The sequence below is a fragment of the Zosterops lateralis genome (genome assembly GCF_965231275.1).
Source record: "Zosterops lateralis genome assembly, chromosome: 4".
NCBI lineage: Eukaryota > Metazoa > Chordata > Aves > Passeriformes > Zosteropidae > Zosterops > Zosterops lateralis.
In genome coordinates this window covers 27,615,802-27,632,784 of record NC_139765.1, presented here as the reverse complement: position 1 = coordinate 27,632,784, position 16,983 = coordinate 27,615,802, and the positions used below count along the sequence as shown (strand labels likewise).

The following is a 16,983-nucleotide window of genomic DNA, read 5'->3' as shown; positions in this document are numbered from 1 at the left end:
CTAATGTACTTGCCTCCAGTGTTTTTAGAAAGAAAAAGCTCTTCAACACTAGTAATTTTAATGTGTTGGAGTCTGATTCTATCTGAAATCTGCTAAACTGAGTAAGAATATTTCCAGTAATACCAATAAGCTTTGGATAAGGCCCATAAAGAATTGTAACTGATAATCAGTATATTAAATACATTTTCTTACCAAATTGCATATATTGTCAGTATCAAATATTCTATGACACGTTCTATATATAAGTACATAGGTATAGCTATATACACCTATAATTGTAGGTAGTTTGCAGAACATTTTATTTTGAAAAATACATTTGCAGATTTTGGTCTAAACAGTGACATCAAAGAATAAAACAGTATATGTAACTATAGCATGTAATTAAAACTGCCTTATAAACAGTTTAATTTATTTTTCAAGTTATGAATGAATGAGTGACAGCATGCAGAACAGTTTGCTATATCCATTAAAAACCAGGTACTTGAAAGAAGGATTTTAAATTATAGATGAGATTTAGCAAGCAAACTGCTGCCTACTGTTTTCATTTTCCCTTTCCTCTCCCGATTTTAACCTATCTAGTCAATTTTTCTTGTTCTCTTTCTCACAGTTTTGACAGTATTTCTAAGTCAGAATACAAAATACTTCTAAATTTCTCATCAGATTTACCATAATTATAGACATTTACTTAGGATAAAGACTGGACCTACTGCCATGTCTTCAGTTTATTTTAATTTTAGTTCTCAAGGTTCCAGGGGATGAGGAGTATAAGGAATGCTAAGAATTACATTTCTTTTACAAAAAGAATTGTTTGCTTAGAAACATTTTTCTTTTATTTTGTATCATCACTGTCCTTATCCTTGGGTTATCAGACTTAGGACTAAGACAACTGAAAGCTGTGCAATACAGTTAATATTTTTTACTATTTTGTGAGATTTTTTTCCTAATACTACTTTAATGACAGCATTTAGTAATCAATTCTTTAAGCTTAATTTGCTTACAGATATGATGCTAATTGTATAAGATCTGCTGTCTATGGTGCTAAGGCAGAATTTAATTATACACAGAGCGATGGGTGGGTTTTTTACTTGTTCAACACTATTGTAACTCAGTGTCAGTACCTGAACATGGGGTTTGGAATGGCCTTATTGGTTGTGACGCAGAAGAATGAAACAGGAGGAGAGCACATATCCAGTAACTAAGCTTGGTTCCCTAGTGCTAAGAGTGCATAGAGCTCCCATAAAAAAAATAAAGCTCTCATAAGGAAAACACAATGTGACATCTAATTATAAAGAGAATTTAAAAACTTATTCAAGGCATAATACTATATGATCATTTAAATCCCAAAAGGCAAAGAAAGGCAACAACTAAATGATACTTGCTAAAGTAATTGTGCTGATTATTTATGTAGCTGATGTATTTAGGGCAACTCAATATCATCCTTGGAGTAATAAGAGGCAGAGTAGTTTAGACCAAAATATATTACATTATTAAACTCAAAGAGTGTAATTTAAAAATCTAAATTATTGAAGTACACATTAAGAGTGTTTACTTCATCAAGATTCCAGGTAAACACCATCAGGAGATCTTCGTGCTTCAATGTTGCGTGTACCTCATTTTGTGATAGTGGTTTGCTTTTACTGTCTGAAAAAAAAATGTTTCCCCATGGCTACTGTTGCTATAGGTGATGTTTCAATTGCTGCTTTACTGTGGAAGAATGTTCTTGAGAGAAGGAACATATCAGTTCAGAATTTTCTGAAATCCTAAAATAATCATGTGTGATTATTTCCTGAAATAATCTTTAAGACACAATATGACACTTGATTGGAATTTGAAATAGGTCTGTTCTAAAATTTTTCTACAAAATTAAATAAGGCACTTCGTACCTTGGTATGCTCACTTTATCTTTAATTGAGATTGGTGTTATTTCCATTTCCCCATCATTTTCAATGTGTAACTATATGATAAAAGGTAACACATCACTCAGGTATCATTGCTCTTCTAGTACCTTATCAAGAGTTTACTCTTAGCATTCCTACATGGATGGTAACCAACAGTGCCCCATCTCTATTTCACTGTGAAGCACATAAATTCAGCATTTGTCATAGAGTAAAAGCATGAAGAAACAGAAGATGAGGGATGGATGCTTGTGGAACCACCAAAGCCCAGCTGCCTAAATTCTCTTAGAAACTCTTAAGTGATACACTGTCCAAGGAGAACTTCCCCTGACAACATGTAGGCAGATATGGGCTGTCAGTTCCACTGGCTTGGCATTACATTATCAAGGGTGTTTATTTGCCTATACTAGAGTACGGTAAGCTCAGAAGGGGAGTACATCACTCACAAGGGGAATGAAAAGACTGACAGACCATATATAATTTTAAAATATGAAAAACAAAATGATGACGAATATTTATTGTTCTGCGGTCATGATATAAAGCTACCTCCTAAGTCACAAAAAAACTTGGGGGAGAATAGTTCATGCAGCACATGCTGCTCTGAGAAATAATGTCTGTTTTTAGCTTTGTGAAAAATGCCTGGTAATACAGAGAAAAGCAGCCTTCCCTATTCCCTGAACCCGTATTTTCAGCACTGTTTTCCTTCTTTTACATTGTTACTAAATTTTTTTTTCTTTTTCAGTGTCTCCTTTCTCTTGCCTATGAAGATGACATAGAATACCTTTCCAGAGGAGGGGGGAAGGGAGGGCAATTTTGAGTATCATCTCACTTTATCTGAGGGATATGAACTAGCTAGCAAGTAGGTAGGGGGTTATTCTAATTGCTTTGATAGACAGCAAGTGACTCAAATAATTTAATATTTATGGTTTTAACATTTAACTCTTGGAATTGTTCCCAGGAAAAAAGAGCAAAACAATAAGCTTAGTCATACAAAACCTGTATCTCATAGTTAGGCTTTCTGATATTTGACATGGTAAAAGGGACAATTAGAGCTTTTTCTACAGCTGAAACATTTAGAATCTCTCATTTCTCATTGTTTTCATTCATCTCATTTTTTCATGGTTAATAGGAGCTCCCTTGTACTGAAGGCTTACAGGTGCATCTGCATTAGTCTTTTAGTTTGGCTGGGAAGTCTCTCCATAGTTCCTATTTATGGTGGTTTTGTTCACATTCTGGAGCAATCTTGAAGTGCAATCTTGAAGTGTCTTCCTTCTGGCTAAAATTAAGCATGAATGTGGGCTCAAATGTGAGCACTATACCTTTGTTTACTTTTACATTATTTACAGGATTTGTTCTTCCATAATTTTTAAGGTGCCACTAGATTTTCAAAGCCAAAAAATTAAGATCCAGCAAGGATCTATATGATACACAGGATTCATTTGAAGGATACCTGATTTTTACTTTTGCCTTAGTAATAGCAACATTAAACTGCCTCTTAGAGGACTGCTGTGTAGGGAAAAGTTGGTTTTTCATAAATTCAACCCATTTATCAGAAATTAAAGTCCCCAGTGACAACCTCATGGTACTACTATGGGAAATACCAAATTAGAAATAAAAAGCAAATTAACCTTTAATAATTTGTTATTGAATTCTTTCTATTAAATATTGAATTATTATTCAACTATCATATTTCCTTATATCATTCTATGGAATCCAGTGAACACTAAAACTGAATAAACCTACACCTACCTTTCTCCTGATGTAAGCTAAGCACAGCAGCATCACAGAATAGGCTGGGTTGGAAGGGAGCCACAAGGACCACCAAGTCCAGCTCATGGCCTGCACAGCACCATCCCCAAGAGTCACACCCTGTGGCTGAGAGCATTGTGCAGGCGCTCCCTGAGCTCTGTCAGGCTGGTGCTATGACCACTGACCTAGGGGGCCTGTTCCAGTGCCCAATCGCCCTCTGGGTGAAGAACCTTTTTCTAACATCCAACATAAACCTCCCCTGACACAACTTCAGGTCATTCCCTCGGGTCCTATTACTGGTCACCACAGACACATAACATTACAGATCTCAAGCACGCCTATATGTGTGTGTGTATCTGATATCTTAATACTTTGATAAATTAAAAGCTGCTCGAGGAGCATTATTTTGAGGAAAAACTTAAATTTAAATTTTAAGAAGCAGGCATACAGGGCCCCAGAGATGTATTTAAACTAAAGTAGATTTTTAATTAAAGTTGTACTAAAATGGTACAGTGAAATTATTTTTTTGCATGTCTTTGTGTTTTCACATACAGATTGAGGTTTTGCATGGAGATTTTTCTTTCTTGACATGCAAACAATTGCACAAAGACATACTTCTATCTACAGCCACTTAGAGCCTGACTTGTGCCAGAAACACGGATCCATCATCAAAGCCACAATCTACATGATACTTCAGAAAGAGACTGCAGACAATATTACATTGGTCATCAGAAGTGTGACCACAAACTCCTTAGTGTGTGTTGCCTCTACTGTTACAAAACGGATTCTGGGAGGAAGAATTATAGAGAATCTTGCCATTCTATGAGATATGTCTGGAGGCATGAATTCTTAAATATTTTCTTTAAAAATAAAATGCATAGGAGACAGTTAATATTATTCCTTGTGAGCTGTACAAGATTGATCCAGAGTTTTTTCTTAAAAGGGCACTTCAGCATGACTTGAATCTTAAGTCAGCATATATAAAGCCACTACGGAGTAAGTCTTCAACACTTTCATCTACATAAACAATAAATAGCTGCTAATGAGATCTACAAAACACCAACGAAAGTGAAAATAAGAGTTTCCTTCTAAATGATTTAAGGTCTTCCTTTGATATAAGAAAAATATTCATATCTAGAAAAAAAAAAAAGGCAAGAGATTAGCTCAGCTGGTCAGAGCATTCGGTAATAACACCAAGGTCGCAGCTTCCATCCCTATATGGACCATTCACTTAAGAGCTGGACTTGATGATTTTTTGTGGGTCCCTTCCAGCTCAGAATATTCTGTGATTAGAAAACTATTCTATGTCTCAAGAACTGAGAATCTTAGTTCTAGGAACAGTGCTGTTGAAATGCAGAAAACTGGCATCAGATGGTGTCACAATTTGCTGGGTACAAGTGACACAAACAAAAGCTTTAGAACATAAACAGTGGACCTACTTTTCAGCCTTCTGAGTTTTGAAATTATTATTGAAGCAAAAGATGGAACTCCCTCATGGTGATTAGATACTTAGTTAAGTGTGTAATTCCTTTCAAAATTCCTTGTGGGAACAAAACCTGCATATGGGTTGCATGAAGAATGGACACATTCATAGAACATACATCTAGTAAGGTTACATAATACAGGAAATGTCCAGGAGGTACCTGAGCTTAGGAGAACCTTGAGCTGCAAATACTTGAAGGCTGTAACATTCCCAAGAGGTGTCACTAAGCCACTGTTTTGCAATGACACATTTCCCAAAAGCATTCATAATTGGTCAAATATGCCACAGGGTAGGTAAAGCTTTACTCTTATTCCAACCAACCATATTATTTTCTGTCCTTCTGTTTTTGCTAAACTTATGAGAACTTAATCATTTGGGTATCTGACAGTTCTGTCATATTTACAGAGTACAGCTTCGTATCTTCCCCAGACATGGCCATGTGCATTTTTCTTCTCCAAATGAATAAGTCCAAGCTTCCAGTGAACCCTCTGCATAGCTCAAAGAAGATAATTAACCTCTCACTATGTAAAAACTAAAAATGGGGGAAAAAAAATCCTTTCCATTCATTCAACTGTACCATTAGAGATATATTACAATTATAAATGCGACCTGAAAAGTCATATACAAAACCTGTATGATCAAGTGCTAAATTAGGTGCAACACACAGTATTTCTGTGGATTTTCAAAGAAATTTTGAGAGTTTCAATTTTATTATATACTGAAATTTTACAATCAATCATTTCTACCAAAAAGGTAGAATTTCTCTTTCTACCAGAAAGGTAGAAATGCTCTCAAAAGCAAGGAATATTTTAATTTTTTTTTTTTAAACTGCCATTATTTTTTAAATTTCTAACTACAAATCAAACTAGCTACTGTACAGAAGTTATTCAATATAGCAAGAACCAGATGCAAATATTTAATCTTGGTTTACAGTAAGATCTATTCAGTCATTCTGAAACCATTCATGAAATTGTCTCAGATTTACTGACCAAATCCTACTGAAAAAACGGATTTTCAAGGCTGGAATCAAAATTCTGGAACTCATAGCATCATATTCATTTTAGAAAAAATGACAGTGGCTACTCCAGAATGAGGGAGGCTGGTGTTCAGTTTTCGTCTTTCGCTAAATGGCATCGCAGTTTAATTTTCCACAAGCATGCTACCATCAGCAATGTAATCTGGTATTTGTCACATTTACATTGTTCAGCTAGAGCTGTTTATAAAATACATAGTTAATTAGCTGATTAGGAAGATAGACTCTACCCTAGTTTTTGGATATTCACCAAAGGTAAAGAAGGCTCGTTTTCCCATCCCCATTTTTTTTATACAGCTTGGAACAACATAAAGAGAGGGTATTGTTACATCAAATGATACTAACATTACAATTGGACAGCAAGGAACAGAAAAAAAAAAGAAATCTAGTGAGTTGTGTGCAAGAAAGAGAAACAAAATTGTCTTTAATTTCATTATGGCCTTAGGAGAAAACTTTTGGGGTTTTTTGGGGTTTTTTTGGGGTTTTTTTGGTTACTGGCTGGTATGTTATACAGAGAGCTTTTTCTTTTTCTTAAAACTGGACACCACTAATTATATTCAGAGGACTAAATTTTCTTAAACAGGCACATTTTTTGCCTTTTCCTTCAGTTTTAATCATCTCATGTAAGGCTTGGAAATACAGCTAGTGAGTAGAAAGTTTTCTAAAAGATACAAAGGAGAAGAAAGCAGAAAAGCAATTAAATATGAATAAGAGGACATGACCCAGGAAAATTAAAAAAAAAATTGGAATGTAGGATAGAATATGCTAAATAATGTTGCAATCAGTTTAAGTGCATGCACAGGGTGAAAGAAAATTGTACCTCAAACAATACTGTGAGGAATTGAAGACTGAGACATCCTAGTGCTCTTTGCTCATCTCCCTCATCTTGCAATGGTAATTCTTCTGACTGATGAAGTGATGAAGTTTTCAAGAGCATCCCTCCACAGCTTGGTCAATCTTATTTACAAAACGTCCAATGGAAAGATAAGGGAACAACACAAGGCATGGTGGCAGCCCAAAGACTAAACAGTCTGTCTCTGCAAATGGTCCCACTACAAATTAAGGTGCTATTGTGCTTCTGGCTCAGTAAAAAAAACAAACCTAAACATCAAAGCAAAGAGCTGACTAAGATGATAATCAGATAAATATAGTATTGTCTATAGTTACTCAGCTTCGAGAAATGGCTAAGAATTGTGACACATTACAGAACACACTTTTTCTTTTGACCTTACATGCCAGGATAGTTATTACACCTGGGAAAAACTACGTTAAATTTAAATAAATAGTATTTTTAATTATATTGCTTCTAACAACTGCACTCATAACCTCAAAAGAGGGTTCTTCAAAAGAAAGTCCTTAGAAAGTCCTTCTTGACGTAATATGGTAGGATCTGTTGCTCCTTCAGGGAATCATTTTATGATGTGGTGAAGCACTTATTTATCTGTGCTGCTATCTCTCAAGGAAGGGGATTTATGCAACTAAATGAAATGTAAAAGATTTTAATAGCTGCAAGTAGACATGTATACAAACATGCATACATTGCAGTAAGCTTCACATTATACTTACTTCAGAGGCAAAAAAGGATTCAGAGAAATAGTTAACTCCTGAACCTGACAGCAGTGTAAAACTGTTCCTAAGGATCCTGAGGGAAATTTTCCCCACTTTTAGGACAGTCTCTAAAATTTTCATCTCCAGCATCATCACAGCATTGCTTTATTTCCTACCCTCCTCCTTGCTAGACTGAGGCCTAAGAATACAGGCTTTCAAAATTAGTAAATATATCTTAAGTATTACAAGGGATTTTTTTCCTCCTGTATTGTCAACAATAGCTAACTGGCTTTATTCATTGTAGGCAAATAATGTGGCTGAAAAGAGCAAATCCTGTTAAGAATAGCCATTTGAATAAAAGAACGGCAGGCACATGGCTCAACACATGCCTTTCTACATATGGTCAGATGGTTCAGAATTCGATTTGAAAAGAGATAAGCTGTGCATGTCATTTCTTGTTTGATTAACACATCCAGTGCTTTATCTGACAACAGAGATTTGAGACCCATCTGCAGTTTTATTCCCTCAATATGCTTGCTACAAATTGTTTTATTTCCATATTACTTCACCAATTTTTAGTAATTGTAATGTCCACATAGTGAGTGACATGTGAGACAGTATATTTGAAGAGCCGGTTCACAAGAACAACTAAGTGGGTTTAGCCCTTAAGCCTGAGAAAAGACTGAATGACAACACTGCAGAGGCATTACTGAAGGGCTGGGTAAGACTGTCATGAACTTTAAGTTGCAATAATATAGGTAATTCCAAGGAGATCACTTTTAAGTTCAGGTGGCATGAGATTTAGAGGCATATTTTATCTAATGATTCATGCAAGGACTAGCACAAACCAATTTCTTGTAAAAAGGTATACTGTTTTTGACTGGAACAACAGAAATTGGTTTCATCCACAGCTTTCCAGGTATTGCCTCAGAAGATCTTTCTGCCACTAGATTTTTAGACATGTTGACATATTTGTAACACTGAGATATGATTACAAGGCACTTCATGAAACATCTTGTTTTGAAACTGGACTGTGCAAAGACAATAATAATTAACAAAGAGAAGTTTATAATATTAATCAACCCTACATTTCTCTGTCCCTGTGGGACAGACTGTGTCTTGCCTTGGATAACTGTGCAAAGGCTGAAATTAGAAGCAGCAAAAAGAAGGGCAACATAAGGAGACCTCAAAATGCTATATCTGCTGGACAAGTTAATTAGAACAAAAAATAAACTGTATGAGACAATACTGAGTATGATCCCCAGTAGCAGTTCCTGGAATAGCTCTACTATGTCTTTCTAATTGCACTGAGTTGAACTTAGCTATAAATCGTAGGGAAAAACAGATAATCTCCACAGATGAAGAGGTTCAAATTAACCCGTTTTGAAGAATGCCTTAGCAGAATTTTTTGCATTGTAATAAAGAAGATGATGAAGAAAATTAAAAACCAGAGAGAAGAGGGCCTGAACTTGACCTTCAAAGCCATTTCATCTGGAAAAGAGTTTTCAATCAATGACAAGTTGGTACAGACAGGTAATACCATTTTCTTCAGACATTATCTTACTGAATGTACAGGTGTTTGCATAAAGGAGATAGGAATGCTTCATCTACCAAAATTTGTTGATTATTCCTATTTTATTACAAGCCAATATTTTCCCCTTTTTCTGTCGCATGAAAACCATGTGTTCTTTTTCTAATTAGTGAGAATTTGTTAACAAAGACAGTATACCATGAACTTGCATACAGCACTCCTAAAAATGCTCTGGCAATAAAATTTACTTTCTTCCTCTTTGTATTCTTTTCATTTTGTATTTCACTTCTAGTGTCTCCAAGACCTTTTACAATTGAAGGAACAAGGCTTGAAGATTCTACACAGACATCAGAGATATGGTCTTTTCATATCAGCTTTTAATATATAACAAAGTAGTGTTGAATGATAAAATAATGTTGACAAATATGTGTCCTACTTCAAAGAGCAACTTTGCTATTGTCATATAAAGAAATATTCCTGCACCACAATAAATTCTGACTGTATATAGGAGTGCAATATAGCCAAGAATTTTTGGCCTGACCTCTGAAAGAAGTTTCTAATTCCAACAGATTGTATTTCTTGATTATCTCAAAAGAAAAAGACAAAACTGCAAGTTTTAAGCTTTTAGGGCTGCTTTTGCTTCTGAAATAGGGCTTGTGAGACAGAACAATTTCATCAGATATGTACTGTAAAGAAAGATCTGAAGACACTTATAGAAGGAGTCAAAGGTGTGACTCAAATATATTTTTTTCAAAAGTAGAAGAGAAAAAATATAGTCTACACATTGAAGATTAAATTCTTGAATTGTGCATTCTGGGCTGATTTAAGGAAAAAATGTAGTCTTCTCAGATGTATTAAATAATGTCTCTCACAGTCAGAGAACATGGCATATAAAAGCAGTAACAGCTACATTAAGGTCCTCTCCAGTGGCGACAGACATTCTAACTAAGAGATAAACCCAGTAAATACTTCTTTGCCACAACAAGATGAGATAAAAACTGTGTCCTCTTTTACAATGAATGGTAAATGAAACTTATTGAAAATGTACAGATTTTCATGGATGGAAGAGAAAGATTGTAATGAGATTACCTTCAGACATCTGCTAGTATTTTTGCTGTACACATGAATCTGAGTACAGACCTGTTTGTGATCTGAAACAGAACAAGAACCTCTGCAGAACTGTCTTTTTAATTTCATGGCTCAATTATACTCAGGACAAGAAGATATAATGAAATTATATGGGTTACAGAAAGACACATTATTTGGATTGATCAAGCAAAAATGAAAAAGAAAATCATTCCGACTGACTTTTTCAGCTGCAAGTGTTGATTGTGCCAAGCTGATGTTACCAAAAGGCCACAGTCCTGTTGCCTTCAATCTATAATTTACAGTTTCAAGAGAACTTGAGGGTTATAGAAAACAAGGCAGAGAGATCTGTTAAACAGGTATTTCCCTGACAGCCCAGGCTGCCCTCTTCTGGAGTGAATTATCTTGCACATCTGCGGTCTTAGTTCATGATCAAAGTAACAAACAATCATTAATTGTCAGATATTTTATTTTTCCTGTGTGTTATCTTACAGAACATCTACTTAACGTGTATTAAGTTGATTAAGAAAATTACACCCATCTTGTTGGGACAGAATTACATATAGAAATTACTTCCCTGTGAAATGAAGTGGTCTCACTTTTAGTACAGCAACTTACTACACTACTATGTGTAGTAGCTGATATTACTAGGATGCATTGGCCTCCAACTTGAGGTGAAATACAGTGCTATGAAATCAGGACCATTCCCTTGGAATTCGAGAGTGCTTCTCTGATGTCAATGATCCAGCACCAGACAAAGCCCTGAAAACAGGTCATGCCAAAGCTGCATTCATGCAGTCTGCTCTACACATTTTGGAGTGAGAGAAGTGTTGCCATCAACTTGTTGCAGGTTCTTCCACCAGTCAAAGTTCAAAACAAAGAACAGAACCTTTTTCCTTGCATCAGGCAACTTGATATTAAGGTATCTGCTGCCATCCATGCATGCAGCATACCTGGTTTGTTTACTCTACAAGGCTATTGATAACAAAGCTGAAGCACATATTTACCATTGTATGTGGCCTGTTCTCCAGATAATTAATCAGAAATGTTGTCATATATACTTCCATCCAGATAATATGTCACAGATATAAAATATATCTGTGGAAGTGTTCAGTGTTTTTCCATTTGATAAAAAATATACTTCTTAAAAATCAAGACCCCTGTTTCAAATCAGGTGATGTAGGGAATCAGCAAACACCAAGAGTAAAATTATGATCCCCAGACATAAAAAGGAACCATCAATAACAGGCTGATTCTTCTTGGGTAGCAGACTACTGAGGTAAAGGTAAAATTATGAAGATCTTAGAATTAGAATAATTATTTTGATGCATTCATCTGAATTATAATGAATCATTGCAGATTTCCTGAAGATAACATAACACTGAAGATAACACTGAGTAGGGAAATACTGATTCCTTATTTAGATGGAAGTTTCTGATTCTGAAATCCTGTAAAAAGCATTTTAATTGTTTTACTCAAATGCCACAAATCCTCAATTAGTATTAAACTAACCATTATATTAAGATGCATATTTTTCATTAATTTTCAGAAGATTATATTTTGGTCATATGATGAACTGTATTTGTTTTCACTGTAGATCTTTCAAAGAAACAAGGGGTCTTTCAGTGAAACAACAGCTATTGAAAGCAAAGAAAAGCTGTAGCTTTTCTGTGTAGAACACAGAACACTGTTTCTGTTGCTCCTTGCTGACCATTATTATTCAACATTAAGATTTTAACATTCTAGATAAGAGACATGCCTTAAAGACTTTTCCAAGAGTGACAAATTTCATCTGTTCCTTCCAGATTTTGTTATTCTTTTTCCACATTAGTACTCTTGTCTCTTGCAGAGTTAACTGTGCATGATCTATTAGTAAGAAGTCAAAATGAACTAAATGATCAAAATAAAATGTAGGGTTTTTTTCATTCAGGCTAATATTGTGCCTAATATGGGACCCCACATATTACTTAAATAATTCCAGAATACCATCTGAAAATGAAGGGTGGAATTGTAATTTCACTGTAATTATTTCATTTACTAATGGTAAATTAATTATTTACTGATGGTAAAATGTACTATTGAAAAGCTTGTAGAAGATGCTCTGAACTTCAGTCATTTTGCCTGTTATTTTTTCTTATCTTTCTGAGCAGAGATAAAAGGAAATTCAGCTTTCACTCAATCCATAAATCAAATCATCCACAAATTAGAAACATAAAATTCTAATAAGCATGACCTTGTAGTCCCAGTCTCAGACAAAATTAAACGCAGTAATTAGAAGTTACTGAGTGTAATCCATTGTAGATTTAACCAAAGAAGGTAAGAGTAAAGCTAATCCAGATACCATGAAAAACTTTAACAGAACTGTGCAGCAGCAGAAATCTGAAGAAGTTAACTATCTAATGTCAGTGAATGTTCTTTCTGTTTTCTTATCTTTGCTTTTATACAAGAAATATTTAGTATCATTCAACTATCCAGAAAAAAATTGTGATTGCTGAGGAGAATTTACAGTAGGAAAAAACAGTGACAACAGAAAACACCCAAGACATTATTACCTCAGACCTAGGAATAAAAGATACGATTCAAATTAATTGTTTCCAGTTAAGTGTGAAAATACTTGCTACATGCATGACATAATTACATTCTTTTAATTTCAAAGATAATCACACGTATTATCTTTGTTTATATTATAATCCAAAAAAATATGAATAATCTCTGATCACTTTAACTCCCTCTTCATCAAAGAAGATGGGATTTCTCACTCTTATTTTGTAATAATTCCCTTACCATATAGTTTTCTATTGATCTAGCTATGGTTTTTTTTTTATCATTCAAAAGCAATACTTTTCAGAATTTTTGTACTCTACCAACTAGGAATGAAGAAGATTCATCTCATTTCAAAACCAATGCTACAAAAAGCAGTTGATAACTTTGCACTGAATTTCAGCATTATATATTTTACACTAATCTACTTGTATTTATAAATTAAATATAGCACACTTTTAAACTTGATCTGCAGATCCCATAAACAAGCTATCAAAGATTTTTGTTTCAATGCATCAGTTTTCTCAAATACTATACTCTTCTGTCACAAATTTAGCCTAAATAAAGCAACTTTTATGTGGAATTTGAAGGGACAAACATAAATGCTTGGTTTACTGAGAATTTCCTGTTCTTGAAGTTTTGGGTCTGTGAAAACAGAAATACTTTAATCCTTTTTAAAGCATTTTCAATGTGTAAATCTCCATTTACAGATAAAACCTTCCCCATTACAATCACACTATCTATCTATTCAACTCTTATCATCAGAGCAAATACATTGAAGTTTTGCTTTAATGAATCCCATTACTACTGCAGAAACAATCACAGGTTTCTTAGAAATCTTCCTTTCCACATCTTTACTGATGGTTACAAAGTGATTTCTAATTGCATTTTTTAAACTTAAAATTTTTATTGGAGTATACTGACCACACAATGATGAAAGTAGATGTATGAATCATCATAATTTCAAAAGCTACAATATGTAAGTTCTAGGCAAGTCTGGAAATAAAAGGTTTTTTATTCAAAATATAATATTCAGGAAAAAAAGTATGTCTCATAATACTGGTCATAAAATATCAGGACTCTTCATTGAGTGTAAGAAAAAAAAATCAACAATAATTCTGTGTATTTATGATAAATGTATTTTACTACCAAAGACAACAGCAATTCCAACTTAAACTCAAAGACCTAAAGTTTTATAAAGCTTTGTTGACAGACAAAGTAAGCTTTTTTTTCTATACCTGGAAGTTCTTTCTCTTCAAGACTGTATTCCAGAGATCCAAAAGAATAATTAGCTGGACTGATTGCAGGAGTAGAAATAAAACTTGCACAGCCAATGGATGGGTTGATTTCAAAATAATTGTGGCTGTGATTCATTCGGTGAAATTCCAGAGAAGATACTATGGATGTACGTTGCTTTGGCTACAAGAAAAATAGAAGTTTGGCATGAAAAATACAGATTTTTTTGTACAGTTTTCATCACTTGACATTTAATAAATCTAGCTTTTCTCTGGTTTTACTGGTTTGTCTAAAAGGTTATAGTAGTAAAAATCATTTCATATGACAAGCTGTGGTGTGTAGAGATAAATTCCTTCTCAAATCTGGATTAATCTTTATTAGAAAAAATTCATGCCTTCATTCTAATCAATTTAATTCAACATAAAATAGGCCTTTACAGCCTTGCATATAATAATTTCAATCATCTTTTGAAAAGAAAGGGAGCTCTTCACCAGCTGCATTGCTGGGTACATCTTGCAAAACAATTAGAGCGCTGATGCCTGTATAATGAAGTTTAGTAAATAATACCAAGTGCCCATCACTCGAAAGCCACCCTCTGCTGTTTATTACATGTATGGATATGCCTCAAATATTCAAAGACTGAACTATCTGGAAGCTTTAGGGAAAAGTGTCAGCTTGAAAAACATACATGAAAATCAAACTTTCTGCGTGAGTTTTCATGGAACTGGTTAAAAAACTTGGTACTACTTTATTTCAAATATTTACTTTCAAAGCAAACCCCTGAGCAGACCCCACTTAATGGTTGTCCTTTGGATTGCAGAGCAGTTTTAGAGCATGAGAAACTCATTTCTTTTGGGTGGACCTATACCATCAGGTGCAGAAATTAAATCTATATTTTGTGTTCTTCAGGTCAGCAACAATTTTTTGCTACATGGACTTGTCCCGATTGCACTACACTACTTACTAGTACAGGCATAACCTTAGTGCTCAATATCACAGCTTTTAAGCCACAGACCACTGCTGGTTTGCAATGCCATGCTAAATAGTCTGTTGCAGCACTCATTCGGTTCCAAAATACCCTAACCCCATGATGCTCCTTGCTGCTTCAAGATCAATGACCCAAAACATTAAACATCTCCAAAACAGAAGAGGTCCTGCATCCACATTTAGAGCTGTCTGTAGATTTATTTCAAAATAGAGAAAAACATCTCAGGAAATTCTGTCTTGGAAAACCAAAACTGGACAAAAAATAGAAAAAAGAGAGTAAAAGATGCTTCATCTCTTCTTTTTCTAGCATGTCAGGCTTTACATGTCAGAATATTTGTAAGGGTCAAGAATTTTTTCCTTATTAGTGTCAAGACCTAATTATTACCTTTGGGAGCAGTAAGATCTTCCTTGGACCATGAAGGTATTCACTATCCCTTACTTAGAACTACCTGTTAAAATACAGTCTATCCCAGTGGAGTAATTTTTGCATTTGTTTTTGGTCTATTTAATTTTTAGGTTACAAGTCATTCAATGCTTGTGTTGAACTGAACTGAACTAGGTTGTTTTCACTAAAAATCCACCCTTTCAATTGGTATGTCAGACAGAAAAACTCTATAGAATTAGGTCTGTATAATGTTGATTATTTCTTCAAGTTATGTTAGGTGTCATATAAATTAACCATGTTATGTTAAAACTGAGAAAAAAGGGAAATTTGAGCAATCATCTGGAAGTCATCTATGATCTATCAAGTAGACTTAATTTCTTTAATAATTAAAACCCATTTCCGCTTTGAAAGCCTGACTCATAGGTCTAGTAACTTCATAGGAGTGTTCAATGAACAGGACAGACTCCAACATCAAACTGTGGTTGGAAGTCATTGTTTGGGATCTGAGCCAAAATAACTCTCAGATCAGACCAAAAATATTCATCTGTATTAATTAAATCTAAATGGCATACTTTTGATAGACAGCAGATTCATGAATGGCCTAATTCTAAAGCGTAAGATCTCTGGCCATCTAGTATGTTTCTTGCCCTTTCTCACGCAACGGTGTCTGCAAATTTGCAGGACTTGAACTCCTCTGTTGAAAAGAGGACACTTCTCTTAACAGGAAGTGTAGTATCTCTCACTACTTTTAAGCTGACAGTTCCTGCCTAAATGGGAGCTGGAATGGTCCAGCTTTGTCTCCCAAAGCAGCTCCAAAGGCAACTGCCCTGACCTTTGTCTAGTCAGACCTCCAGCCACTGTTTTGCCTGTGTGCCCCTTTCTCAGAGGCAGAATAGCAGCATCTGATACACCATTTGGCCTTTCACTATCTTATTTTGGACTTGGGCATTATTATTACTGATTCAGAGAAACATATCTCAATTTAATATGTCTTCCAAATCTAAGACTTCTGCAGAGAACCTCTCTCAGCCTCTAGTACTCCACGGCATTACACTGCTGCTATACTTTTTGGAATTAACAAGGTCCATCTGCCAACATGTGCCAATAATTTTTCTACATAATTAGCCAGGAATCCAGCATCTAAGCCTTTGCAGCTAGCTAAGGAATTAGAGGAACTAGAGGATTATTTTGCACTTTTGCTGTGTTCTGTAAAATGTTATGCTGTTAAAGTACACTAGTTGTCCATTAATATATATTATGAGAGACTCGGTAAACCAGTTTATGCTGAGTATATCTCTCTGCCTTTATCTCTCTAAAGCACTATTTGCACAAAAAAACATTCCTGTAAAAATGAATCAATCTTTTATCTACAGTTAGGATTAGATTCCACTCCCAATTTTGTCAACTAAATTTCCAGCATCCTAGGTATTTAAGCTCCCAGAGCAGTCAGTTGAGATTTAGTCAATAAAATCAAGATATAGTCAATTCCATCGAGAGTTCAGAGAACAA

The 16,983-nt window shown here is 34.7% G+C and overlaps 1 protein-coding gene across 2 annotated transcripts in view; it reads right to left on the bottom strand.

The window, feature by feature from the left end:
- The window catches only part of ANKS1B (ankyrin repeat and sterile alpha motif domain containing 1B), a gene marked incomplete at its 5' end in the record, with an annotated part of 414,325 nt that overhangs the window by 240,854 nt on the left and 156,488 nt on the right, over nt 1–16,983 (bottom strand). For both annotated transcript variants that reach the window (XM_083860540.1, XM_083860539.1), the window contains one exon: nt 14,105–14,285. In XM_083860540.1, the coding sequence (XP_083716666.1) occupies nt 14,105–14,285 (181 nt within the window). The remainder of the gene's footprint in view (nt 1–14,104; nt 14,286–16,983) is intronic.